This window comes from Jaculus jaculus, chromosome 11 (assembly GCF_020740685.1).
Source record: "Jaculus jaculus isolate mJacJac1 chromosome 11, mJacJac1.mat.Y.cur, whole genome shotgun sequence".
Classification (NCBI taxonomy): Eukaryota; Metazoa; Chordata; class Mammalia; order Rodentia; family Dipodidae; genus Jaculus; species Jaculus jaculus.
Window position 1 is genome coordinate 97077800 of NC_059112.1, and position 27617 is coordinate 97105416.

General features: G+C 45.3%; 1 protein-coding gene across 1 annotated transcript in view; it reads left to right on the plus strand.

Annotated features, from left to right (window-relative positions):
* Eepd1 (endonuclease/exonuclease/phosphatase family domain containing 1) overlaps positions 1 to 8187 on the plus strand; it is a 134314-nt gene extending 126127 nt beyond the window's left edge. Inside the window, exons 6-7 of the mRNA XM_004652289.2 lie at positions 4388 to 4582; positions 7496 to 8187. Coding sequence (XP_004652346.1) covers positions 4388 to 4582; positions 7496 to 7695 — 395 coding nt within the window. The 3' untranslated portion in view covers positions 7696 to 8187. The remainder of the gene's footprint in view (positions 1 to 4387; positions 4583 to 7495) is intronic.
* Positions 8188 to 27617: the final 19430 nt, after the last annotated feature.

Genomic DNA, 27617 nt, shown 5'->3' on the forward strand with positions numbered 1-27617 from the left:
AGCGTTGTGCTTAGTTTACTAGAAGGAAAAGTTGACGCGGCTATAAAGACAGTGATGTCAATATGGCTGGTTTGGGGTTTTTTGCTGCTGTTGTTTTCAGAACAATGCCCCTCTCTGGCTGAAGGACTGAATCTGGAGGAGTGGAAAAATGTTCCGTATCTTGAGTCCTGACCAGGGTTCCCTAGTTTCTTAGGACTTCCTTGTTGAACTGCCCCCGTTGCTGTGGGACACTTGGTGAAATGTAGCTACAAAAATAAAAATGTCTCTGTCAACTTGCTACTTTAAAGGGTTTTTTTTTTTTTAACTGTTGAAAACTGTGTGATGGTCGGGAAGTGGTATTAAGAACATTGCACTGTGTACGCCTCTGTCAGCACCATTGATCTTCAGAGCATTTCGCCTTCCTCTGGTGAAACTGTCCCCTCTAAACCAACTCACCATTCCCATTCATGCCTGGTGGCCACCATGTCTGCTTCTCCGAATTTGTTAAATCTAAATTTAACTTTATTTATTTGAGAGAGAGATAGAAAGAGGCAGAGAGAGATAGGGAGAGAGAGAGAGAGAATGGGTGCACCAGGGCCTTCAGCCACTGTACATTAATTCCTCCAGACACATGCACCACCTTGTGCATCTGGCTTACTGGGTGCTGGGGAATCAATCCTGGGTCCTTAGGCTGCACTGGCAAATGCCTTTCACCTCTAAGCCATCTCTCTAGCCCATGCCTCTATGAAATTGGCAGTGTACTCTAGGTAAGAGGATTCACGCCGTATTTGTGCTTCTTGTGCCTGGCTTTCTTCACTCAGCATATTATCTACTAGGTTCAGTGCATTATAGCATATGCCTGACCTTCCACCTTCTTGGGGGCTGAATAGCATTCTGTTGTTCATGTGTCCACTCGCCCACAGGTACTTGCGTTGCTTTCGCTTTGGGGCTGGTGTGAATAGTACACTGTGAACTCTCTTGTACAAGGTTACAAGTCCTCTGGCCAGGAAGCAGATGAAGAGGCATTTAAGCTGATAGGCCCGTCCACCAAATAGCCATGTAGGAATTGGTTCACCCAGTCTGTCACCTGTTAAAAGAATGGCTAGATAAGCGTTTCATATGTACTCTCCTCTACCCTAAACATTACACAGAAGCAGAAAAGAAAGATTCTGGTCCATCAATTCTCTTGACAGCCTCGAGCCGACACCTTCTACCCCACTGTCCCTTTCCCCAGTATCCAGACGGTGCTCAGGTTTTCATCAGAAAATTCCAAAGAGGTTACTGTCAAAGTTGCTAAGCAGCTATTGGTTGACCCATAGCATGGCTCAGCCTTGACACCACCAGGTAGGGACAGTGGCTTATACTCCCTGTGTCCCTGTGTTCGTAACTAATATCCAGTTAATTGTTAACTGGTGACAGCTCAGACCCAGGGATTCAGGAAGTGTTCCTGCCTTTAACAAGGGCAAATCAATGAGCAGGAGGTTTCCGCTCCTAAGACAAAGCCTTCTTTCCCCAGAGCACCAGGCTGCTCTGCCCTGTTTGGAGTGTGCACTCCCCCTGGGGTCAGCAGGTCCTCTGCTTGTGTTTGATGGAACTTTCCTTCAGACCTAACAAGGTCTGAGGACAGGATCTCCCTCTGTGAGCCCAGCACGCACAAACTAGAGCACATTAGTCATCGTTGGCATCTGGTAGGGTGGCACCTTGTAGGGATCCATTCTGGTAGTTGTCCCTGGCACCCTATTAGGCTAGGGACTCGCTGGAGAAATTAGCCCTGAGCATTCTCCCCTCACTTCTGGGACTAAGGGAAAGATAACTTCTGTCCTCCCCACCCCAGAGGTCAAAGAGGAGATTTGGAGCTTCTCAAACACTCAGAGGCAAAACTGCTTCCATGTTGTCACTGACACAGATTTAACTGGAAGAACGAGTTGTGAGAGCTCTGAATGTACCACTTAAAAAGAGAACCTTTGTGTTCATTCATGAAGCTACACAGAGCTGGTTGACTGACCCTTGACATCAGCTTCTACAGAGCTGTCCTTTCCCATAGGAACTTTCTCAGGTCTGCATCCTACAGTTCATTCCCATTCTGGGTTTTTGGTGTTTTTTTTTTTTTTTTTTTCTTCTTTTTTTGTTGCTTTTTGTAGTAGGGTCTTACAGGCTGACCTGGAAATTTACTATGTAGTCTCAGAGTAGCCTCCATCTCACAGCGATCCTCCTACCCCTGCCTTCTCAAGTGCTGGGATTAAAGGCCTGCGCCACCATGCTCAGCTCTGTTCCCATTCTTAAGGGAACTGTCTTGGCCTGGGAACCTTATGTGTTCCTTGATATCCCAGTGTGGTGGCCTTTGCTTTGTCTCAAAATCAACCTGTCTTAATCTCGAGGTGGACCTCCTGCCCCTTTCTCTTGTCTGTTCAACACATACTGAGTGTATCTGCCTGTGTAGCAGGCGCAGCTCTGAGTGCTCCTGAGTCACAGTGGACAGCAGCGCACATTCTGGATCCTTCTAGCCTAGCTCTTAGTGAAGAGCCCTGGGTTTGAAGACTAACTCCATGACATTGGGCAAAACATTCAGCTTCTCAAAGCCTGGGCATCTTAGATAGCACCTGCCTCATCGTATGGCAACCGTAGAATGGCATGCTGCTTAAATTTGCCCGTTGTCAGATACACAGCGGGGATTCAGCACCGGCCAGGGATGAGTTGTGGTCCTTCCCATTCTCGTGTTGGCTTTCTTGTTGGAAGTTGGAATTGATTTCCCAAGATAGTTCCGGCTCACCCAGATCGAGCAGCCTTTGTTCATCTGTCCTTCAAAGAGCGCCACATGCAGCACACAGTGCCCTCTGCTGGCCTTTTATGTCATTTTAAGTGAGATTTCTTTCCCTTTAGCTGTTGTGATTAAAGTGTGTGCAGACCAAGGACGATTTTGCTGAAGCTCTCAGGTTTATGGTTTTGTTTATGATCTGCTTTCCTTAAAGGCCGCTTGCAGAGTGTGACAGAAATACCACTCCATGGGGCCCAGGGGCTTCCCTCAAGTGCACGCTGCACAAGAAAGGTTAACCTCTATCCACGGGAGCCCAGCAGAACCTGGCTGGAAGCCATTGTTCTTTCAGAATTCCTACTCACTTTACTTCCTAACTATTCCATTTCTGGTTGGCTGTGGGAGAAATGTCTAAAACACTTCAGAAGGACAGCCTTGCTCCTTGGGCACTGCCGTCGCTTTTCTAGCCTTCACTTGAACCCAGAGAAGCAACGTCTGGAGGTGTTTCTCAGGCAGACCTTGTTGAATACGGCTCAGGTGATTCCAAGGAAAGGAGGTCTGAGCTGCGTGTGTGATCTCCCCTGCTATAGCAGCTTCTCCAGTTGCCTCGAATCCTGACCACACCTAGCAGGAAATGTAGAGTTCTCCCCATGTGACAGGCTGGAGGCCTTGCCTAAGGTCCCCAAACTGAGAGATGACAAAGGCCAGTTTTCATCTCAGTGCTGTTCAGCTGTTTTCTCCTAGGGCTGGGGCAAGAACCGGCATTCTCAGACATGCTACTTGCAGAGTTTTGTTTCATTTTCAATAACGGTATAGCCACTCTTCCTCCGAGCTATTTTGGGAGGCAAAGGCAAGAGGATTGCACATTCAAGATCGACTTAGCTTATAGATGGAGTTCTTAGCTAGCCTGGACAGCTTAGTGAGATCCTGTTTCAAAGTAAAAAGTAAGGTGACGTTTGGGGACATAGCTCAGTGGTAGAGCCCTTGTCTGTTATGTACTAGGTTCTATCTCTAGTACTAGGGGAAAAAAAGTGTGATGGTGCATGCTTACAATCCCAATTCTAGAGGCTGAGGTCATGAGGTTCAAGGCCAGCCTGTGCTATCTGAAACAAAACAGTTGACTGCGCTTGCAGTCACTCTGGGAGAAGGTTGCAGAACACAGTTCCTGTCTATTACAAAGGATTAGCACTCTCTTGGTATATGCGGATTCCCTGTAACTCAGTGAGGAAACCATTAGTACCCTATATGAAGAAGAGATATAACAAGCATGTGTGGGACCCAGCTCTCACTTTCCAGCACCTTCTCGGAGAGCAGGAGCCAGGGCTTTACGCTGATGTGGCTAATTGAAGGACTCGTGAGGTATGCAGGGTGATCCTGCAGCACGTTGGTAGGTCATGGAGTGTGAAAGCACCCGGATGGAGGACACGTGGGTAGATGTCAAATGAGACAGGTGCCAACTGGAAGAGCTCCCAGCTGGGAAACTGAGCAACAACGTAAATGATGTCGAAATGGGTTACAGTGAATGATCTGGTCCTAACTTGGAGGCTCCAATCAGGGAATCATAGTGCCCATCTTTCATAGGCATCTGAGCCCTTGTGAAGGTTTTGTTTCTCTCACCTGTTCTTTACTTCCTGATTTTATTTCTTCTACTTCCAGGAGAAAAAGATGTTGTTATTTTAGGAGATTTTGGCCAAGGGCCAGATAGTAGTGACTATGACATCCTAAGGAGAGAAAAATTCCAGCACTTGATCCCAGCACACACCTTCACCAACATCAGCACCAGGAATCCCCAAGGCTCCAAGTCTGTGGACAACATCTGGATCAGTAGAAGCTTAAAGAAGGTGTTCACAGGTAGGATTAAGGCTTACTCCTGCTCTCCCTGTGTAGGGGTGGGCCAGGGACAAGAACACATCTGAAGTGATGACAGGTTTTCTTTCTGTTTTTTTTATTTTTGTTTTTGAGAGTGACAGAGAGAGGAGGAGGGAGGGAGGGGGAAGAGAGAGAGAGAATGGGCGTGTGCCAGGGCCTCCAGCCATTGCAAACAAACTCCAGACGCGTGCGCCCCCTTGTGCATCTGGCTAACGTGGGCCCTAGGGAATCTAGCCTCAAACCGGGGTCCTTAGGCTTCACAGGCAAGCACGTGACCACTAAGCCATCTCTCCAGCCCAGCAGACTGGCCTTTTCTTTATGAGAGAGAGTGAGAGTATGAGCAAGAGAGGGAGTGAGAGAGAAAAAATTGGCACGCCAGGGCCTCTAGCCACTGCAATCGAACTCAAACAAAAGTGCCCCCTGGTGTGCATGTGCGGCCCTGCACATGTGTTACCCAGTGTGTCTGGCTTATGTGGGATCTGGGGAGTCGAACCTGGGTCCTTAGGCTTTGCAGGCAAGCATCTTAACCACTAAGCCATCTCCAGACCCTGAAGTGACAGATTTTATCTTTCCCTTCCCACTTCTGTGGGTACTTAAGAGGTTACAGTTTAGTTAATGGTCATGCAATTACCATCTAATCAGAGACATTTCTAACAGTGAAGGAAATGTGACAAATAATTAAAAGGTACCCTCTCACACATGACGAGGGCAAACCAGGCATGTCCCAAGCAAACCTGGTTGTTGTTGCCTGCAGTCAGTCAGCAGTCAGTTGGACTTTAAGGATACCAGATCTTCACTCAGCAAAGCATCTGTCAAATGTCCAAGTACTGTGTTGTGGACCAACACACTGTTAGGGATGAGGAGACATGTCACGTAATGTGTCGTTAGTTTTATATCACTTGGATAAGAACACCTAGGTTAGTCAGCCTGGGAGGCAGAGGTTTGCTTTGGCTTGCAGTTTCAGAGGTCTTCTGTGTGCGGTCACGTGGTCGGTCTGCTTTCAGGCCTGTGTTGAGGCAGCACAACATAGTGGAGATACATGGTCAAGGAAAGCTCAGTGTGGCCAGAGATGGAGAGAGGTCGGGAGGGCGACAGGTAGGGAGGGAGGGAGAGAAGAGGGGTTCCCAGTAGCCCTGCAGGGACTTGCACCCAGTCGTTCTCCAGTTAGGTCCTGCCTCCTAAACGTTCCACCATCTACTTACTGATAGTGCCATCAGCTTCAGACCAAGCCTTCAACACATGAGTTCTGGGGGAATGTTTAGGAACCAAGGCGTAGCACACAGTATCATAAGAGGCTGGGAGAAGTTCTTGGAGCTCCACAAAGCACACTGAACAGTGGATAATCCTCAGGCTAGAAAAGCAGCCACCCTCCTCCCCCTGTAAGAAGACAGTAACATTCTGAGTTAGTAGATGGCACTATGGAAGGACAGTAGGGGTGTGTGTGTGCGTGCATGCATGCGTGTGTGCGTGTGTACTGGCGATGGACCCGGGGGCCTCACTTCCTCTAGGCAAGACTCTCCCACTGAGTTTCATCCCCAGCCCAGCATCGGGGTCTTTTGATTAAAGAGAACAGCAGTGTTAAATCTTGGCTGCAGCTTTATGAAGCCCCAGTGTTGCAGAAATGTACAACAGCAAGACAAGTGAGAAAAGTTGCAATTCCTAAGTCCCTTGTGAGAATTTGACATGTAATCATGGTCCAGATCCTTAGGACTTGGAATTTCTAGTAAGGAGCATGTTGCCAGCACATTCTTGTCCCGGACACTGGTTTTCTGTGGGGCTGTGTGGGCCTCAGGGGCTGGACAGTATCAAACCAGGTGAGATGCAGGTTTTAGATGTGCTCCCGAGTCCAGGGGTAGAGGCAGCTGTAGCCTGCTGGGTTCCCTGGAAGGCGCCTGCAGAAGGCATGGGTCAGCATAAAGTGAATCTAAGCCATCATTTCCATGTGTCCCCTCCTTTAGTTCTAGAAGCTGGGGTACAGAGCTGTAAACCAGGCATGGTGGTGCATGCCTTTAATCCCATTCGGTAGGCAGAGGTAGGAGGATTGCTGTGAGTTTGAGACTATGCTGAGACTACATAGTGAATTCCAGGTCAGCCTGAGCTAGAGTGAGACCCTACCTCAAAAAAAAAACAAAAAAATAAAAACAAAAAAAACTTATTTAGGGTTGGAGGCATGGCTTAGTGGTGAAGGTATTTGCCTCGGTTCAGTTCCCCAGGACCCATGTAAGTCAGATACACAAGGGGGCGCATGTTTGTTTTCAGTGGCTAGAGGCCCTTGTGCACCCATTCTCTCTCTCCCTCTTTCTCTCTCTTTCTCCGCCTCTCTCTTCCCCAAATGAATAAATAAATAATAAAGTTTATAAAAAAATACACCTTCTTCTCATAACTTCCATAGGGTTTGCTTTTTATCCTTTCTCTAGAAAGAATCTGTCTGCCCTCTTTAATGAATTTTGCCTTGTGTAATGTGTCTTTCACTGTGGACAATCTTGGGAGGCATCAGACCCCCTTTGTCACATGCTTATTTGGGGATGGAGGTGCAATGTACTTGTTGAGTGCTTGCCTAGCATATGTGAGGCCTTAATTTTAATCTCCAGTACTTAAAAAAAAAATATTAACTTAAGATACTTAGTTTGCTTGTCAGAGTGGTAGCAATACACAGACCAGGAGGAGGTCAGAGTATGTGCTGCGTGTGGCCGAGTAAGACTGAACTCTGGGTCCTTTCCTACCTGAGTCACTGAATTGCTGTTATGTATATGGCAAAGGAAGCTGGGTAAGAGCCTTTGTTTGTGCAGGTGCGCCAGCTCGCCGAGGCAGGCTGCAAGGGCACCCTGGCACACAGGTGAGCAGTTGGTGGCCATTCCCTGCCCTCATTTCTGGGTCTCTTCACTCTGCTTTCAGGTCACTGGGCTGTCGTGAGAGAAGGCCTCACAAACCCTTGGATCCCGGATAACTGGTCCTGGGGTGGAGTGGCTTCTGAACATTGCCCTGTGCTTGCTGAGTTTTACATGGAAAAGGACTGGAGCAGGAAGGAAGGCCCCAGGAGTGGCAGTGAGGTCACGCTGGAGCCAAGTGAAGCCAACATTAAGCATGAGCGATGATGACATCGGTATTTCCACCCTCTGGCCCAGGAGGGTGTGGAAGGGGTGAGCCCTACTGGGTGAAGAGTATTTAGGGCCTTGTAATCATTCTGAGGACGTCAGGCCTTGGTCCTTCACCCACCGCCTCCTTTGTGGACACATTAGGACCCCTCCTGCGGGGGGTCTCTTGAGCACTGACTGCGCCAGGCCGTCACCGCAGAAGCTTTCCAGAACTGTATCGTGTCCTCACTCTGGACAACCAGGCTGAGCAGGCTGGGGCTGGCTGCGCTCTCGTCTGGGCGGTGTGGCAGCGTGGGAACAGCAGCGGAGCAAAGAGGAGGAAGGAGATGGCCCAGGCAGCCAAGCCCTGCCCGAACAGTGCCCGAGCTCTCACGTCTAGTCCTCCATGATGTGATGATCTGGCTACAAATCCCAAAAAGCTTTTAACTGTGATGAACAATCGTCTCAAAGATGTCTCGTTTTGTTTTGAAACAAATAAACAGATTAACCTGCCTGGCTGCGGTGAGGGTGTGGGATGGGTTGAGTTCCCATGCTGCAAGTGCTTTGGCGCCACAGTCAGGTCCTCTTTGTGGGCTGTGACCTCCCACCCCAGAACACCCCCCCCACCCTGTCCCATTCACGTCCTCACCTGATGCCCTGCTCATGTCATACCACTCCTGTCCCATTATCTCACCAGCATCCCGACATCCCTCTATCCATCTCTATTATCTCCTCTTCCCCTTCATCTGAACTCCATTGCCAGACAGTTTTCTTGGGGCAACCATGCATGCTTCCATCACAAGATCACCATCCCCTGCCTTCTCTGCCCACTCCAGTGTCTTATCATATTTCTAGCCAGGAGTCTCCCTAGTTCCCAGGCACACAGTTCCTGTATCTTCAGTTTCGTACCTGAATCCAGCCAACCACAGATGAAGAAATGATTTTTAAAATGTATTTGTGCTGAACCAATACAGGCTTTTGTTTCTTATCATTATTCCGTAAGCAAGGCATCCTAACAACGGTTTCTACGGTGTTTCCCATGCACTGGGCAGTTACAAACTGTCTGAAGAGGACTGTGTACATAGGAGGGTTTCGTAGGTTATGTGCAAATACTGTGCCATTTGTGTGAACGACTTGAGAATCCTTGGGCTTGGTATCTGTGAGAAGAGGGACCTGGAACCAGCCCCTGCTGGAGACTATGGCATGATTATTGATTCAGGACATGCAGGAAGCTAGACATGGATGTATCAAGGAGAGGGGGTCTCTGGGTTGTGGAGGAGAGGTTAGGAGGTTTGCAGAAGAATCAAGAGCATGTGGATTGCTACTGGGCTGTCTTTGCTGAGCCCGAACCAGGTTGGATTCTCTCTTAGACACACCATCTCCCCATCCCAGTGATGACAGGCTTATAAAGGCCCACTTCCAGCTCCTAATAGTCATCCAACCAGGACATAAAATAAGTGGGTCCAAATTCAGGTCTTTTCTGAATCTAAAACCCATTCCCACATGCCCATGCTATACTTAGCATTAATGTAAAGGTGCGCAAGTGGACTGGAGAGACGGATTAGCAGTTAAGATGCTTGCCCGTGAAGCCAAACGACCCAAGTTCGATCCCCCAGGACCCACGTAAGCTAGATGCACAAGGAGCACATGCGTCTGGAGTTCATTTGCAGTGGCTAGAGGCCTTGGTGTGCCCATTCTTTGTATCTCTCTCTGCTTGTAAATAAATAGTAAAAAAGAAGACATCTTTCTAAAGCACTCTTCCCCACCCTTTGGCTCTTAAAATCTTCATGCCACCTTTTCCACTCTGTTTCCTGAGCACTGATGCATGTGATGGGTATGTGGTCATTTACTGCTGGGCACTCAACTGTCGTTTTTCTCTCAGCACTTTGATGAGTTTTGGATCTTCCCATCAGTCACTACCAGCAGCAAAATAAAGGTTCTCTGACCAAAAGTGAGAGCAGTACTAATTTATAAACATAAATATAAATACTTAAAGGTCAACTTTATGGGCACAACATGCCCATTTAGTCAACAGTAGTAGTATTTTACCCCCTAGGTCCTACAATTGAGGGATTTGGGGTTTTAGGAGGGATTAGCTCTCCATCATGATGTAGAGAACCCACAGGCTCGTGAACCCCAACTTTGTGTTCCTGTTCAAATTATCAAAGCATTGAAAAACGCAGACACTGAAAAGGGTAAGTGAAAACAGGGGAGCAGAAAAACAATGTTACACTGCACAGTGCAATTCATCACAACTGCCGAGCCAACACTGATACATTAATTATTACTTAGATGAAAACAGGAGAGCATAAAAAAAAGCAAGAAGGGGGATTTCCTCCCCACTGCCAGCAATGCTGGGAAGAGAGAAGAAAAATAACCAGGAGAGACTTTCCTTCAAGTGGGGAATAGAAGTCTCCAGAGTATCTGGAGGAAGGGGCTCAGGTATGTGGCCCAGAGCCACTTACATGCATCACACATACAACTAGAATGGGTCTCATCATTATGCTCAGGCTTATAAAGAGGAACCTGATTGGTTGTTGGGCCCAGGAGGAACACTGGTTTAGGAAGGGCCCCACCCGTGGGGGTAAAACCTGTGAAATCAAGGAAGACACAGGAAGCTGTTGCTGAGGACAGATTAGGAGGTTGCTGCTTACTGCCATCTTGGATGAGAATGAATCAGACATGAGTCTTGCTAAGACAGGCAAGGAGCCCACCCATGCTTCTGTGGGCTAGTCTCTAGCTGACTATCTATTAAAGAAAGTTATGTCGGGCTGGAGAGATGTAGTTAAGATGTTTGCCTGTGAGGCCTAAGGACCTAGGTTTGATTCTCCAGGTCCCATGTAAGCCAGATGCACATGGTGGCACCTGTGTCTGTAGTTCATTTGCAGTGGCTAGAGGCAATGACATGCCCATTCTCACTCTCTTTCTCCCTCAAATAGATAAATAAAAAAGAAGTGATTTAAAAAAAAAAAAAGTAAAAAGCTATCTTGCTCCTAATACACATCATCATGATCATTCAAGCCATGGGTTTCTGACTGGGTTTTCAGACTGGCTGGGTACCATGTATGACTTCCCTGCAGTGGAGTGGAACTGAAATCCAATCAGAGAGCAGTTGGTTATTCCCGTAACAGTCATGCCACTATTGCACCAGCAGGCACTTCTTGCCTTGCTGGTCGGTTCTGCAGCTTTCCACTGCTGGTTGAGACAGCTGACTTTTCTCACCCAGCAATATGCACAGCACTTTCCAGCACTAGGACATCTAGCCACAGCAAGGAGAAGACTTCCAACTGATTTCTCAGTAGGGAAAGGATAGCCCTGACAGGCACGTCAGAGGACAAGAGCCCTGGTTGGAGGTGTGAGGATCATAGTGGCAAGGGTAGGAAAGTCTCAGATGGAGCCATCATCTGGTTTGGTGTTAACTTTATTTGAGTCATGGAAACAGCCTTTTTAGGCAAAAGGTTTTATTAATGATTCCATTCAGCAGGGGTTGATACTTTAGCTTGCCCAGAGAAAGCAAGGTGTATGTTAAGGCTTTTTAGAAAAGAGGTCTTCGTACCACAGGGAAGTAGGGGTGTTTAATTTGTGACATAAGCTAGACACCAGGAATGTGGGGGTGCAAACACTCATGATTCTTTCCTTGGGATAAGAGAATGGGGCCTGACTAATGTTTGATCTGGCTAATGTTATGTGATAGGTCATTTATACCTGCCAACCAGTTAGGTCTTAGTTCACTGGAGGAGCCTGCTTTTAGGATTCTTTGCCTATGTGAAATGATATTTACACATACAAAGTCCCTTTAGGTCTATAAACATTCTTTTGCCAAATTTGTATTTCACACCTATATCTTGGTATATCCTTCTTTTCTGCTTGATGGCTCTGCTTTTGTTTCCCAAAATTTCTGATATTAGAAGAAATATTTTTAAGAAAATGAAGTTGCTTTATATTTTAGTAAAACCCCAGGAAGCTGTGCCTCAAACACACTAGTCCTGGTGGGGTTTTCGGCCTTACCAAATTTTTAAGTACTTTAAGTGTTGTTATAGCAGGCACTCAGAAGTTATCCTTGCTACAAAGTGTTGAATTTTCATTTGCACAGGGCAGACAACTAAATACAGAATGAAATTTTAGTATCTTTACCATGATTTTTCACCTTTTTTCCTTAATTTGGGGCAGATTCATGTTTGATTTTGTGTATATATGTTAATCATTTAAGGAGTGCCTACCTAAATTATTATTATTATTATTAATTTTTGGTTTTTTGAGGTAGGGTCTCCCTCTAGCCCAGGTTGACCTGGAATTCACTATGTAATCTCAGAGTGGTCTTGAACTCAAAGCAATCCCCTCCACCTCTGTCTCCTGAATTCTGGGATTAAAGATGTGTGCCACCACGCCTGTCTTACCTATCCAGAGCTGAAAGCACAGAAATAAGTCACTATCTAAAGCCTGTAGTCTCCCTAGGTTTCAGAAGCACCAATGCCACCCCAGAGCAGCCATCCCTCAGATGAGAGCAATTATCCAAGAAGATGGGGCAGAAGTGATCACTTGTGTGGCAGAAATGCAAATGCAGTGACGTGCCATACAGCAGAGGACCCTGAAAGCAGAGCAGAGAAGTACTGTGCTCTTTCTGAGGATGAGGCACTGTGGGCCTGGCAGCCGAGTAGATCTTCCAGAACTTTACAGCTTGTAAGTGATACGGTTTCAATGTCGTCAAAGCTCACATGTCACAACGTCAGATCCTCAGTGTGAAAGCACAGAGGAGGGGTCCTAGACCTGCTGGGAAGTGTTTGAATCAAAGGCACAGAACATTCATAAGTGGAGCGATGTGCTTCTCACTTAAGTGGATTAATTACCCCAGGTGTTTGCTCTCTTTTCCATTCTGTCCATCCCCCATCTCCAACTTTCATCCTGTTACTCAGCATGAGAACTCCATTCGTCGTGGCTCCCTGCTCTTGGAATTTACAGCCTCAAGAATCGTGAGGCAAATAAATTTTTTCCCCCCATATAAATTACCCAGGCTATGGTATTAGGACATCGCAAGAAAAATGAAAAAGAAAAAAAACAAAACAAACAAACAAACAACAACAATAACAACAAAAACAAGATAGAAAGAATAGTGTTGTAGAGGGAACAGGGGTATAAGATTTGGCCAGACAAGAATAGATAGGAAAGTCTTAATAAAGAACAGTCATGGTACAGGAACACAGCAAGCACATTCTCAGAGAAGGCAGAAAAGAACATCACCCCTGAGAGGAATGGGGACCATTGATGGGGACCATTTATATCAACTAAGAGAAGTTATCTGGTCTTGCATCATTGGCCATTAAAGAAGCATTATAATTTGAGTGGAATTAAAGAAGGCTGCTTGCTATCTTGAGGTAGTCAATCTTAAAATGCCACTTGTCTTCTCTGAGACTGGCCTTTTGGGGTGAGACACCAGGTCCTTTAAGGTTGAGGTGTAATTGTTTGGATGAGGTATCACAAGCCACTAGGTTAGGCTTCAAGCCATTAGGGTCTGTCACTAGAGAGCAGGGAAATTGTCCTTTTTGTCTTTTCAGACAGGTCTGTGTTGTGAAGCCAATGTCCTTTTTTGGGCTCCTCATATCAGAACTGTCTTTTTAGGCTATCCTCCAGAGGCATGTGCTTTCTATCTTGAGTTTGTTTCTTCTTTTTTGATATTTTATTTTTATTCATTCATTTATTCAAGAGAGACAAAAGAGGGGAGAGAGAGAGAGAGAATGGGCCTCCAGCCACTGCCAACAAACTCCAGATGCATGCACCACGATGTACATCTGGCTTATGTGACTTCTGGGGAATTGAACCTGGATCCTTGGGCTTTGCAGGCCAGCCCCTTAATCACTATCTCTTCAGCCCTGTTTTTGTTTTGTTTTCTTGATATAACAGAATACCCAAGACTGGAAAATTTGATATGGGAAAGAGATAGGCTTGTCTCCCGTTTCTGGAGGCTGGGACGTCCAAGAGCCATACACAGAACCACTGCTGTGACTTCAAGGCCACCTGATGCTTTGATTCCCTAGTGGTGCTTGTCAGTGTACCCCCATTCAGCGGGCTGGGGGTTCTTTGGGTCTTTCTGTATAGAAGTCATGAGCAGTCTCCTGAAGTACTGGTTTCTGACAGCTCTCATTTCCCACAGTTTGGCAGCAACAAGCAGCAATGGTAGGCAGGTAGAGGCGGTGGCCAGTGGAGTCCTCTAAGGTTACAGCGTGAGCTCAGCAGGGGTTATGGCGCCCGTGCAGGGCTCAGGTATTGACGCCCTTGGCAGCAACTAGCGATTCAACACACAGCGTGAGGTCTGAGACCCTTGGCTCTGAACACTTGACTCTGGAGGGATAGCCATTAATAACCAACCAGAAAATGCATTCCAAGCTTGGTGTAAAGAATCCCAAAGTGCTAGCTGAGGAATGCTAACACCACAGAGCTCCAGCTCGGCATCCTACAGCCCCACCCCTTTGACCAGGATTACCTTTACTGCATGACCCTGATTTGCATGGCAGATATTGTACCACTACAAGTTCAACTGGAAATTACATGCACGGTGATTCATGCTAACCTCCCAAACTGTACATCAGCCAATAAAGACTGTATTTCTCATATGATATGAATTACATGCGGGATCCCTCCCCCCCCCCACACACAAAGAAACTTAATGTAGCTGGGCATGGTGGCACAGGCCTTTAATCCCAGCACTCAGGAGGCAGAGGTAGGAGGATTGCTGTGAATTCAAGGCCACCCTGAGACTACATAGTGAATTCCAGGTCAGCTTGAGCTAGAGTGAGACCTTACCTCAAAAACTCAAAGAATAATAATAATAATAAATTAATGTAACTATAAAAGGCTTCTTCTGGATGGAGAGCCCCATAGCCCAGTGTCTTATAGTATAGGCAGTATTCCCCTTACTACCCAGCCTGCTTTTCTACAGTACTGAATATACTGTCTTTCCTGTTATGGTCTAAGGGGGCAGTTTATGTCAGCCTCTCCTCTGTATTTGAAAGCTGCAGTACCTGGACAGTATCAGCAGTGAGACGGGATCTTCTGGTGGGAATTTTCTTGAATTCTGAGGCTTGGTGCCCCACAGATGCCACTGGGTGGATTACGACTTACGGGCACTGCCAGTGGGTAGATGTGAAATTTTTGTGGGCGGCTGCCTCATTAACTGTCTAGTGAGTATGCAGAGGGAGTGGCTCGAAAGCCCAGAGCCAAGGAGCACACACTAGGCATTAGAAGGTGCCGAGGGCAGGGTGGAGTTGGGCTCCCACAGCACATGGGGTGTCTGGGTCCCACAGCTCAGCGCCTCCTGGGGTGTCTGGGTCCTGTGCACTAGCAGGATCTTCGTGGCACCTGCAAATTGGAGCTCCCAAGGGGACCGCATTTTTTAAAAAATTTTTATTTATTTATTTATTTGAGAGCGACAGACACAGAGAGAAAGACAGATACAGGGAGAGAGAGAGAATGGGCGCGCCAGGGCTTCCAGCCTCTGCAAACGAACTCCAGACGCGTGCGCCCCCTTGTGCATCTGGCTAACGTGGGACCTGGGGAACCGAGCCTCGAACCGGGGTCCTTAGGCTTCACAGGCAAGCGCTTAACCACTAAGCCATCTCTCCAGCCCAGGCGACTGCATTTTTGAAAATCAAATGATCTTTAAAATGCAAGCGTAATGACACATACCTCTGGCTCAGGATTTGGGAGACTGAGGCAAGAGGAACATGTGTTTGTGACCACTTTAGCTTATACACAGAAAGACCTTGTTTCTTTCTTTTTTTTTTTTTAAAAAGGATATTAAATATGATTATACTTTATCAACTAAATGTAATAATTTCTGGGTATTAAAAATACTGGGAATCTGGGTGTGGTGGGGCACAACTGTATTTCCTGCACCCACGAAGCTGAGGCAGGAGATCACCGTGAGTTCCAGGCCAGCTGTCCCATTGCTGGAAATAAAAGAGCTTAACTGACCAGCCCTGAGAGCAGAACTAATGTGTGGGATCCTGGTGGGTGGGTGGATGGGTGGGTGATGGGCTGCCTTTTCTTACTTGAAGAAAAATGAGCCTCAGAAGGAACGCTTACATTCCAAACTTACAGAGCTTATCATTAATGCTAGCAGTTATTCTAAAGGCTTTGCATCAGTGCTTTATACTTGCCCAGTGGTCAGGGGAGGGTCGGTTCTCCTTGTCTACCACAAGCCAAGTTATTTGCTTTATCTGTGAGATTGGCACTGAGTTGCTTTTGGCTCTGTCTGTAAGTCTATCCCTCCACAGAAAGCAAAGCTTTGTCAGCATCTAGCAAACAGGACCCTTGCGCATGCTGAGGGCTGTGGGTGATGATGGAGTTCCTGCTATTGCTGTGATCACTGAAAACATAGCTCCTTACGCAACAGAAACTTATAGATCCAGGATCCAGACATCAGACAACTGGCAGAGCCTTGCTTTGTCCTGAGGTTCCAGAGAAACATCCATTGTCCTCCAGCTTTTCATTGGCTTCCCCGGCATTCATGGCGGGCTTGTGGCTACATCACTCCAGTTCACATGGCCTTCTCCATATGTCTGTCCCCACTGTGTGTGTAATAGTGCTTCTTCCTCTCCTGTCAGGACGCCTGTCAGGCCAACCAAGAGAAGTCAGGCTAGATGTCTTCCTTCTGGATCCTTAGCTTTTATCACACCGTTTGCCATGCAAAGTCACATTCACAGCTGCAAAGATTACACAGTAAATATGTTCTTAGGATCATTATTCAACTTATTATAAGGGTCCCCAAACAGTGGGAACATTATTGGAACAAATAAATATGCATCTGGTTATACAAACTTCATTATGCTTCTTAGAAAGAAAAAGAAAAAGAATCTCCTGGGCACCTAGCTTCGATTCCCCAGTACCCCTGTAAGCCAGATGCACAAGGTGGCACACGTGCCTGGAGTTTGTCTGCAATGTCTGAGGCCCTGGCATGCCCATTATCTCTCCCTCCCTCCCTCTCTGTCTTCCTCTTTCTCTCTCTCAAATAAATGAATAAAAAAATAAAAATATTTTAAACAAGAAATTTCTACCTGGTAATGTCTCTTTGGGGGAGGCACTTTAGTTTTGTTCAAAGATCTTACAGAAAAATGAAAAACATAATGAAAGTTTCCAAACGTCTAACTAAAAATAGAAATAAAGTGACCTTAATGTATTGCTAACCTTAGTTATGAAATGGCATTTTGTCAGTCATAGGGTCATATAGAAAATCCACACATTCCTAAGCCTTTAGACCAGAACGATCTCCTGTCTCATGTAAAGCTTAGAAATAGATTTTTAAAACTTTAAAACTATATATATTTGAGATTTATATGGAAAGAAATTAATAAACTCACTCAGAATAGTTGAGGAAATTGCTGTGGATGGAATTCTGAACAAAGTTACCACCTCTAGGATTGAGTCTCATTGTAATAGACAAAATGGACACTAGATGGCAGACTTGTAACACAGACAAGGCCCTGAAACCTGTGAGGCAGAGAAATCCTGATGCAATATAGTCTGAGCTGAGTCTTCAATCGCTGCTGAAGTTTACCAAGTGCTTACAGGGTACCATGCTGACTTCTTTTTCCCCTTCCTCATTGGGATTTCTGGTGTTCCCCATGGGGTTGTGAGACGTGAGCGCATCAGTCATTGTGTGTGTGTGTGGGGGGGGGCAGTGCCTCTGACATTCCCGTCCATTCTTTGGCTCTTAAAATCTTTCATCCCCTCTTCCACAAAATTCCTTGAGCTGTAGTGGGTGTGTTTTATCTCTACCTTAGTGTTGTGCTTTCTGCAGCTTCAGGATGTCTGCTTTGGTACCTTTTGAGTATCTTCAGTGACTGCCTTCATGACCCCGGCGCTGGTTGACAGGCTCGCCATTGAAGCAGCGCTCTTGCTCATTTCGCCAGGTCCTCTGCGGTTTCACCTGGGCCCTGGCTGATGGGTGAGGGGTGGTTTATCTCCTCAATTCTCACTGCCTTCTGAAAAAGAATAACAGATTCTACAAGGGAGGATGAGGTGAGCATAGCCTCTCTTTTTGTCAAAGACTAATGGGAGCTTCTCACTGGAGCTCATGTTCTTGGTCTCCAAAGGATTCTGACTTGGTTCCCAGTTCAAGCAATGGGTTGCTTTCCACTAAGCAAATCTCTTAGCCAAGCAGAGAGCCATTGGTTACCCACCTACACTGTGTGCCACCATTGCATAGGTGTGTGCATCTTGGTAAGCTGGTTGCTTTCATGCAGCAGGGTCCGCTGCTTGCCCACAATGTTGGGGGTTGTTGGCCATTTTCCCCCAGCAGCTCAGGTAGCGCTATTGAAGCCACCTGGGAGCCAGCTTCCCTCCAGATTCCAGCCTTATCTCTCTATGTTCTGTGTCAACAGTAGGTGGTGTCTCCCACCATAAGGTCTAACCTTTCACCTCAGGTGGATAATCAAGTGATCTGACAGAAATCTGTCTTGCTTGGGGGACCTTGTAGGTCTCTCTGATCAACAGCTCAGTGTGAATTTTAACCATCGCTGGTACTGGGAATTACAAGCCAGAGTTGAATGCTTTAGGGTTAGGCTTCATCATGTCATCTTCAGGGCCCTTCTTTTTTTTATTTTTTTATATTTATTTATTTATTTGAGAGCAAGACAGAGAGAGAGAGAGAGAGAGAGAGAGAGAGAGAGAGAGAGAGAGAGAGAGAGAATGGATGAATGGATGTACCATGGCTTCCAGCCACTGCAAATGAACTCCAGATGCATGCACCACCTTGTGCATCTGGCTTACATGGGTACTGGGGAATCGAGCCTTGAAATGGGGTCCTTTGATTCACAGGCAAGCACTTAACCGCTAAACCATCTCTCCAGCCTTCAGGGCCCTTCTTATCTGACAATCCCTGCATACTCCTGTTGAGGGTTGTATCATTTGGTCTGCTATCCTGGAGAAATGTTTCTGTGGAACAAATTCATGTTTTGATTTTCTTTTGTGTGTTTCTCCACATGCCTTCCCATTTCCCTTTCCCCAAACATTTCCATTGCTAATACCTGTCACTTGAGTTTCCTTGGTGGGTATCCCTGCAACTCAGTGTGTTCCAGGCTAGAAATCACAGATGAGGGAGAATATTCAGCATTTGTCTTTCTGTGTTTGTGTGAGTTTGCTTAGTATGATCTGTTCCACATCTGTCCATTTTCCTAGAAATTTCATTATATCATTCTTCCTTACTACTGCATAGGATTCCAGTGTGTATATGTAACACATCTTTATTATCCAATCCTCAAATGATGGACATCTGGGTTGATTCTAGTTCTTAGCTATTGTGAATTGATCAGCTATAAACATGGTTGAGCAAATATCTCTGCAGTGAAGAGTGGAGCATTTAGGGTAGGTGTCCAATAGAGGAATACCTGGGCCAACAGGTGCTCTATTTTCATCTTTTTTTTTATTTATTTTATTTTATTTATTTATTTGAGAGCGACAGACACAGAGAGAAAGACAGATAGAGGGAAAGAGAGAGAGAATGGGCGCGCCAGGGCTTCCCGCCTCTGCAAACGAACTCCAGACGTGTGCGCCCCCTTGTGCATCTGGCTAACGTGGGACCTGGGGAACCGAGCCTCGAACCAGGGTCCTTAGGCTTCACAGGCAAGCGCTTAACCGCTAAGCCATCTCTCCAGCCCTCTATTTTCATCTTTTAAAGAGTCTCCATATTGATTTTCAATGTGGGTGTACAAGTTTACACTCCCACCAGCTGTGAATGAGGGCTCCTCTTTCCCCACATCCTCGCCAATGTTTATTATTGTTTGATTTCTTTTAAATTATTTATTTATTTATTTGAGAGCGACAGACACAGAGAGAAAGACAGATAGAGGGAGAAAGAAAGAATGGGCGTGCCAGGGCTTCCAGCCTCTGCAAACGAACTCCAGATGCGTGCGCCCCCTTGTGCATCTGGCTAATGTGGGACCTGGGGAACCGAGTCTCGAACCGGGGTCCTTAGGCTTCACAGGCAAGCGCTTAACTGCTAAGCCATCTCTCCAGCCCTGATTTCTTTTATATAAGGGAGAGAAAGTGAGATAGAGCAAGAGAGAGAGAATTGGCAACCAGGGCCTCTAGTTCCTACAATTGAACTACAGATGCATGCGCTTCCTTGTGTGCATGTGTGGCCTTGTGTGTCTGGCTTACGTGGTTTTGGAGGAGCTGAACCTGGGTCCTTAGGCTTTGCAGGCAAGCGTTTGAACTGCTAAGTCATCTCTCTAGTCCCAAAGATTAATTAATTAATTTATCTACAAGCAGAGAGAAAGAGAATGGGTGCCAGGGCCTTTAGCCACTGCAAATAAACTACAGATACAAGTGCCACTTTGTTTGGCTAAGCATCCATCAGGTCCTGGACTTTTCATTCTTGGAGAGGTTTTTCACTACATTTTCAATCGCTATGGATGAAATAGATTTGTTTAGGAGATTTATCTTTTCTGGACTTAGTTTCGGTAGTTGGTGTGTGTCTAGAAATTCCTCCATTTCTTCCAGGTTATCCAATTTTGTGGAGTACAGTTTTTAGAAATATGCCCTGATGATTTTTTCCAATTTCTTTGAAGTCTGTTGTGACCTCTCCTTTTCATTTATAATTTTGTTAATTTGAGACTTCTTTTGTGTGCGTTTGATAAAATTAGTCACTGGTTTATTAAGCTTGTTTATTTTTTCAAAGAACTAGCTCTTCATTTTGTCCAGTTTCTTAATAATTTGCTTAGTTTCCAATTCATTAATTTCTGCTCTGATCTTAATGATGTCTTTTGTCTGGAACTCTTAGGGTTGGATTGTTCTTGTTTTTCCAACGTCTTTAGGTGGATAGTTCGGTTATTTATTTGAGATCTCTCTGTCTTTGTTATGAAGGCATGTAGTGCTATAAATTTTCCCCTTAGGACTGCCTTCATTGTGTCTTGTAAGTTTTGGTATGTTGTGTTTCCATTATCATTCATTTCAAGAAATTTTACAATTCCCTTTTTTATTTCTTCTATGCCCCTTTCATTGTTTAATAGTGTGGTGTTTGTTCTCCAGGACTTGGTGCAATTTCTGTTGTTTCTCTTGATAATTTCTACCTGTTAAGTTTTGTGATCTGATATGATGCAGGAAGTTGTGTCGATTTTTCTGAGTTTATGGAGGCATGCCTTGTGCCCTAATATATCATCTGTTTTGGAGAAGGTTCCATGGGATGCTGAGAAAATGTGCATTCTGTAGAACTGGAGTAGAATGTTCTGTAGATATCTGTTAGGTCTAATTGATTTATGGTGTTGTTGAGATCTATTATCTCCCTGTTGATTGAAGTCCTCTACTATGATGGTATTGGGATTTATTTCAGAGTTGTTTTCAAGTAGGTTTTGCTTTATAATATGTACTTCACCTGTGTTAGGTGCATATAGATTTATGATTGTGATGCTCTCTTGTTAGATTGTTCCCTTGATAAGTAAAAAGTGGCTTCTTCATCCTTTTTAATTATTTATGGTTTTAAGTCTACTTTATCAAATATGAATCCAGCCATACCCACTTGCTTCTTATTTCCATTTGCTTGGAAAGTCATTTTCCACCCTTTCGCCCTGAGGAGGTGTCCATCTTTAATGGTGTGGTGGGTTTCTTGAAGGCAGCATATGGAAGGGTCCACTTTTCTGATCCATCCTGTTAACTTGTGTCTTGTTATGGCTGAATTAAACCCATTAATATTTTTTATAACTTTGCATTTTGATTTCATCCCTGACACTCTGGAGGGTATATGGGGTTTGGTGCTTTGTACATTTTTATGCCTGCTCTAATTTTGGTTGTTGTATTGGTCCTCTTGCAGGGTCTCGGCCACCCCATAACAGCAGCAGTGAATGTGGGAGCCTGGGAATGGGAGGTGGGCAGCCAGGAGCCCAGAGCTACTCATTCTGCTCATGTGCAGCCACCAGCACAGGGGAACTGGGAGCCCAGGTCGACTCACATCCTAGGTGATCGGCCCCAGCTACCCCAATCCAGTAGCGGGGAAACGGGGCTACGCTGCCTTCTTAAACATGCCCTCTTCTTAAACACACTCCTCTCTCCCCGTCCTGCATTTCATCAGCATGAAAGCTTCTGTGATCACTTTTATGAACACACCCATTTTGCACAGACATAGCTCAATCTCAATAGTAACAAATTACTTGCCTGCGGTCACACGAGCAGTATTTGAAAAACCTGAGACTAAATCCCAGCACCAAATTCAGCCAAAATGCATGCTCCGGTGAATTTTAGATGCCGGCATTTTAGGCAGAGTGGGGCTCTGAGGCATAAGCCTGGAGGCATGCAGCATCAAAGTTAGGGGGCGCTCACCCCCTATGGGTGCTGTGTTTGTCACTCAGGCTAAGGGCTCACAGCTTCCTCATTTCTGATCATTCAGGGCAATGAGATGGAAGAGTGTATTTTTTTTTTTTTTTAAATCTTGCACCCCCATGCATGCTCCCTGAGAGGCTGTGGACCACATCGATGAGGGACGCCTGACCTAACAGCACTGAAGACCCTTCTTGGCTCTGCTGGAAGTAGAGACAATTGTCCCTTTGGAATGCTTTGCTGGGCAGGTGGAGCTTTGTAGACATGGGGCCCAGGACTGGGGGCTGCTCAAGCTGAGAGAAGCTGACCATTCAGAAGTCCTGGGGAGAATTGAAAGTAGCAAATCCAGAAATGCCTGGCATATGGTGGGCACTCATGTGCATATTTTTTTTGATTACTGCCTACCACATCATATGTGGGGGATTTGAGGGCACCAGTCAAGGGCAAACATACCCTCTTTGCCAAGCAACACTGCCACCCCCCCTGACATCCCTGAATTTAGATAACCTGAATCCTTCATGCCTTTTTTTTTTTTTCCAGGTTTACTTTCCTGGCTCCTTTCCTAATAAAATGGGGCACACCTGTTCTCCTTAGCACACTTGTCCTTCTCCCCAGAGTGAGGAATCACATGCAGTGGTCAAGCATCTGTCATATTTTAGGGCCATGATCTGTCTCAGTCTTTTGAACAGAATTTAGGACTAACCTCTCCCTCCAAAACTGCCTGCGTCTTTCCAGATTGGCACCTGCATAGGAGCAGGCCTGGGTATGTTTCTCGTCATTTGTTGTCTCTCAGGTGCTCTGCTGGTGGGAAGCTCAGGCTCAGCAGGCTGCCGGTTGCTTCGGTGGAGCAGAAAGCATGATGGGCTCCTAATCCATTGCATGCAGCTGCTGGACAGGCAAGTGCCCCTGGGGTGTTGACTGGTTCCTAACAAGCCAACACAAGTCCTCTTGAAAGACTTGCTTGAATGCAGAGGGCTTTCTTGGGCAAGCTGCCGCGTCCTTCCTGACACGGTCACTGTTTGGCTTGAACTGTTAAACATGACGAGCCCAAGATGCCAGTTTTTGTGGGGTTTTTCTCTGTAGCCGTCCTGGTTTGAAAGACTCCCTTGTGCTCTCTGTTGGACCTCACCAGGGTTTCTTAGGAAACCCTTAGTGCTGGCTCTGTGGGCTGTGTGATTTCCTACCTGGAACTCCAAACCTTCAGATCATTTGCCTCGCAAGTAGGTCTCTGGACTTCCTGTCTTCTCAGGCATTTTCCTTCTTTGCAAGGACTCTTCTCTCCTGCTTCTAAAATCAAGACAGAATCTGAGTAAAACCTTTAGATTTAACTTGTTTCACCTGCTGGGAGTTAACCAGTAGTCACCTTCCCACAAGCCTCAGCCCAGGATCCCTAGCTCCATCCCCAAGGAGATAGACTTGAAGCTTAGGTCTCCTGTCTATCCCCCCACGCTTTGTTGCTTCATGAATAGACTCTCTTTTGCAAAACTTGTCATTTCATTGATTGGCACACTGCATGGTAGGAAAGATGTGCCTGGATCACCAACACTTTCACCCATCTGGTCCCCGTGGTTTGTGCTCAGTGGGTTTATGTTCATTTGTGTAATTAGTGCTGCTGTAACATGAGAAGATGAAAACACTCACCAATCAGAATTCACATACACGTCCCCTAGACACCAAAGTGGGATGCCATTAGCTCCCTTTCCTAGGAGCACAGTAGGTTGAGGTGACCTCCAAGGGACACAGGGCTGTTCTTGTGGGTGGGAAGTTAGCACCAAATACTACCCCACTGCCTGCTGCTTTCCTCTGTAGTTTCTATTGACTGGCTCTTGCTGTTGACTGGAACCCACTTGGTACTGTCACTATAGCAGTCAGGTTCGCATTGCTGGCAGAAATCACCTGACCAAGAGCAGCTTTTGGGAAAAAGGGTTTGTTTTGGCTTACAGACTTGAGGGGAAGTTCTATAATGGCAGGAGCAGAGGGTGGATATCACCCCCTGGCCAATATCAGGTGGACAATAGCAACAGGAGAGTGTGCCAAACACTGGCATGGGGACACTGGCTATAACACCCAAAAGCCCTACCCCAACAATACACCACCTCCAGGAGGTGTTAGTTCCCAAATCTCCATCAGCTGGGAACCTGGCATTCAGAACACATAAGTTTATGGGGGAATACCTGTATCAAACCACCATAGTCACAATTACTCTTTCTTCTCCATTCCCTTTTTCAGGGAGCCAAGCATGCTCCAACACTCATGTGAAGCCTCTGCATTCTTCCTCTCCGCATATCCCTGCTCTTCCAATGCCTTCATCATGTGAAGCCCCTGCAAAGCCAGGGTCTATGAAGGCATTGGAAGAGCAGGGATATGCGGAGAGGAAGAATTACTGGGTCCTGGGATTTAAGATCATGTGTTTAGGTTCATGCTACAGATCTTTGAGCCCATAAACATTTATTTTCTTGTTCTGCACCTCACCCTGAAATAAAGATGGATTTGAGAGTTGTTCTCCAAGGCCTGAACAATGGATGTTACTGGTACATCATTCACGTGTCTAAAATATTAACACCCCCTTCCTTAGATTCCGCAGAGCTGACTGAAGGTGACACATGGGGAATGCCCCAAACTGATCACCATTGTCTGCCCTTTTCCTAGGGCTCATCACACATGGTACATCAGTGTTGAGTTAACTAGCTGTGTCACGTACCTTTTGGGTAGGTATTAAACATTATTAAAAGCATTGGCAAAGTCTTTTAAAATTAGTATTAATGATAATTTTCCTAAGCTTATACTGTAAGAAACTCATTCTGATATTCATTTTCCTTTCCCTGTAAATCAGCAAAGATTCTGGGGATGAAGCAATTTGATTCCCCAGTTAACAGCTAGTGGTAAACTCTCTCTTTCTGCTTTGTCTGACTTAAGCAAAAGGACTATCAGTTTGATAGACAGCAGGAATACCCTTCTAGCAGCACTAGCCATTTCCAATATTCCTCAGGCCCCTCGAGACAACTATGCAAAAGACTGTAGATTTCTCCCTCCCTCTCTCTCTCTCTGTGTGTGTGTGTGTGTGTGTGAGCTTTACCAAACTAAACATTTCACAGTATATGAACATGTCAAATAATCACATTGAACACTTTAAATAAATTGTACAGTTCTGTCAATTGCATCTCAGTAATGGAGGACAAGACATTAAGTAACTAGAAGTCAACAGAGAAAACACACAGAGCAATACGGGTGCCAGATGTTTATTAATGAATACAAAGCCAATACAGCAGTTCTCTGTACAGCTAGTTTGGGTCCATGCATTCAACATATGTCTAGATATATTATTGTTTCAGAAAATAATGGTAGGTGCTACTGCCCCTTTCACCAGCATCCTAGTTAGCTTCTCATTGCTGTGCCCAAACACCTTTGTTTTGGAGAAATGGGCATGGACATGCTTGCAACTGAAGATGCCTTCTGGAGTGGTAAGCCAAGTTTTATGGACTATTCTGATGTGAGTTTGAGAATGCTAAGTGCAGATAGCATTGAACTTTGAGGCTTGGCTTATGAGCTTTCTAAGGGGAAGGAAAGACTACAGAGGACTTTGTTGGAACTGGGCTACTGGCATAAGAGCTGGCTACATTCTGCTGCCCATGCCCAGAGCGTTTGATCAAGGTTAAATTTGTAATGGACTGATGTGCTTGGCTAAAGATATTGGACAGGGAGATTTAAGAATTTAACCTGGAAAACCTCAAGCAAGTTAAAATTACAGGCACTGAGACTGGTTTTAGAGGTTACTGAATCTGCTATTGTCAAACACATTAGCAATCTTAAGGAAGATGGTCCAACTGCTTTACCATGGAAAGGATACCTGAGGAAAGACTATCATAGAAATGCAGACATTTTTGGAAAGAGTTGACTGGAGATGGAACCTGCTTTTCAAGGCTATGATTTGTGTTGTCCCTGAATTAAGAATATGGCTGTGTCCTGCACACCTGGTATTGGTTTCAGAAGCATGAAAAGTGTGTGGAGCAGTCGTGAATTGCACACAGTTCCAGGAGCTGGTGCTGAGATGCAGCATGAAGTAGGACAAAGAAAAGGGACTGAAAGCTGAAGTGCGGGGAACATCTAGTCACATAAAGGCATTCCCACCAGAATTACAGTTGATTTTTTTTAAAAAAAATTTTGTTTATTTTAATTTATTTATTTGAGAGTGACAGACAGAGAAAGAGGCATATATATATATATATATATATATATATATATATATATATATATATATATATATATATATATAGAGAGAGAGAGAGAGAGAGAGAGAGAGAGAGAGAGAGAGAGAGAATGGGCGCACCAGGGCTTCCAGCCTCTACAAACGAACTCCAGATGTGTGCACCCCCTTGTGCATCTGGCTAACGTGGGTTCTGGGAAATGCAGTCTTGAACTGGGGTCCTTAGGCTTCACAGGCAAGCGCTTAACTGCTAAGCCATCTCCCCAGCGCGGCAGTTGAGTTTCTAACAGACTGAAAGCCTGAAGGGTTAGTAATGATGTATTTTAAGTACCAAAAGACTGAAGCTGCCAACCCAAACTACTATACCCAGAAAAATGATCTCTTGTAATACAAAATGATAGAAAAACTTTCCATGATAAAAATAGGCTAAAGGAATTTATGAGTCCCCAAGCCATCCCTGCAGAAGATACTGGATGGAAGATATGCATTGAAGAGATGAATAAACATCCAAGAGGCTACAGGAAGAAATAATAATGATAATAATAATAATAACCAATGCTAGAACATCAGTAAGGAAATGAACACCAAGAAGACATCTAACTCCAGGAAATCATCAACATGGCAGGGATTAACACACTTTTCAGTAATACCTCTGTATATTAACTGCTTCAAGTCAAAAGACACAGACTAGGGCTGGAGAGATTGCTTAATGGTTAAGGTGCTTGCCTGCAAAGTTTAAGGATCCAGGTTCAATTCCCCAGTACCCATGCTAGCCAGATGTAGAAGGAGTTTGTTTGGAATGGCTAAAGGCCCTGGTGTGCCCATTCTCTCTATCTCCATCTTCCTCTTTCTTTCCCTCTCAAATAAACATAAATAAAATATTTTTAAAAACACAGACTAACAGGCTGTATAAGAAAACAGGATCCATATTTTTGCACTCTCCAAGAAATCCACCTCACAACCAAAGAGAGCCATTACCTTAGGATAAAAGGATGAAAAAAGATATTTGTCAAGTAAATTGTACCATGAAATAAGCAGGTGTTGCAATTCTAATATTTGACAAAATAGCCTTCAAGCTAAAATTAATCCAAAGATATAAGAAGCCAAATTCACACTGATTTAGGGGAAAATTCACCTTGAGGACTTTACAATTCTAAACACGTGTGCACTAAATGCAGGTGCACCCAATTTCATAAGAAAAAGCAGTACTAGATGTAAAGTCATGGATTATCCCCAACACGATAATAGTGGGTGACTTCAATACCTCACTCTCACCTATAGAAAGGTCATCTCAACTAGAAATAATCAGGGTAACATTGGAATTAAGTAGATCAAGTGGACCTAACAGACAATTACAGAACATTCTATCAAAACCCTAAAGAAACCACACACATTCTTTTTTGAAATGTTTATTAATATACTTCAAAATAATAAT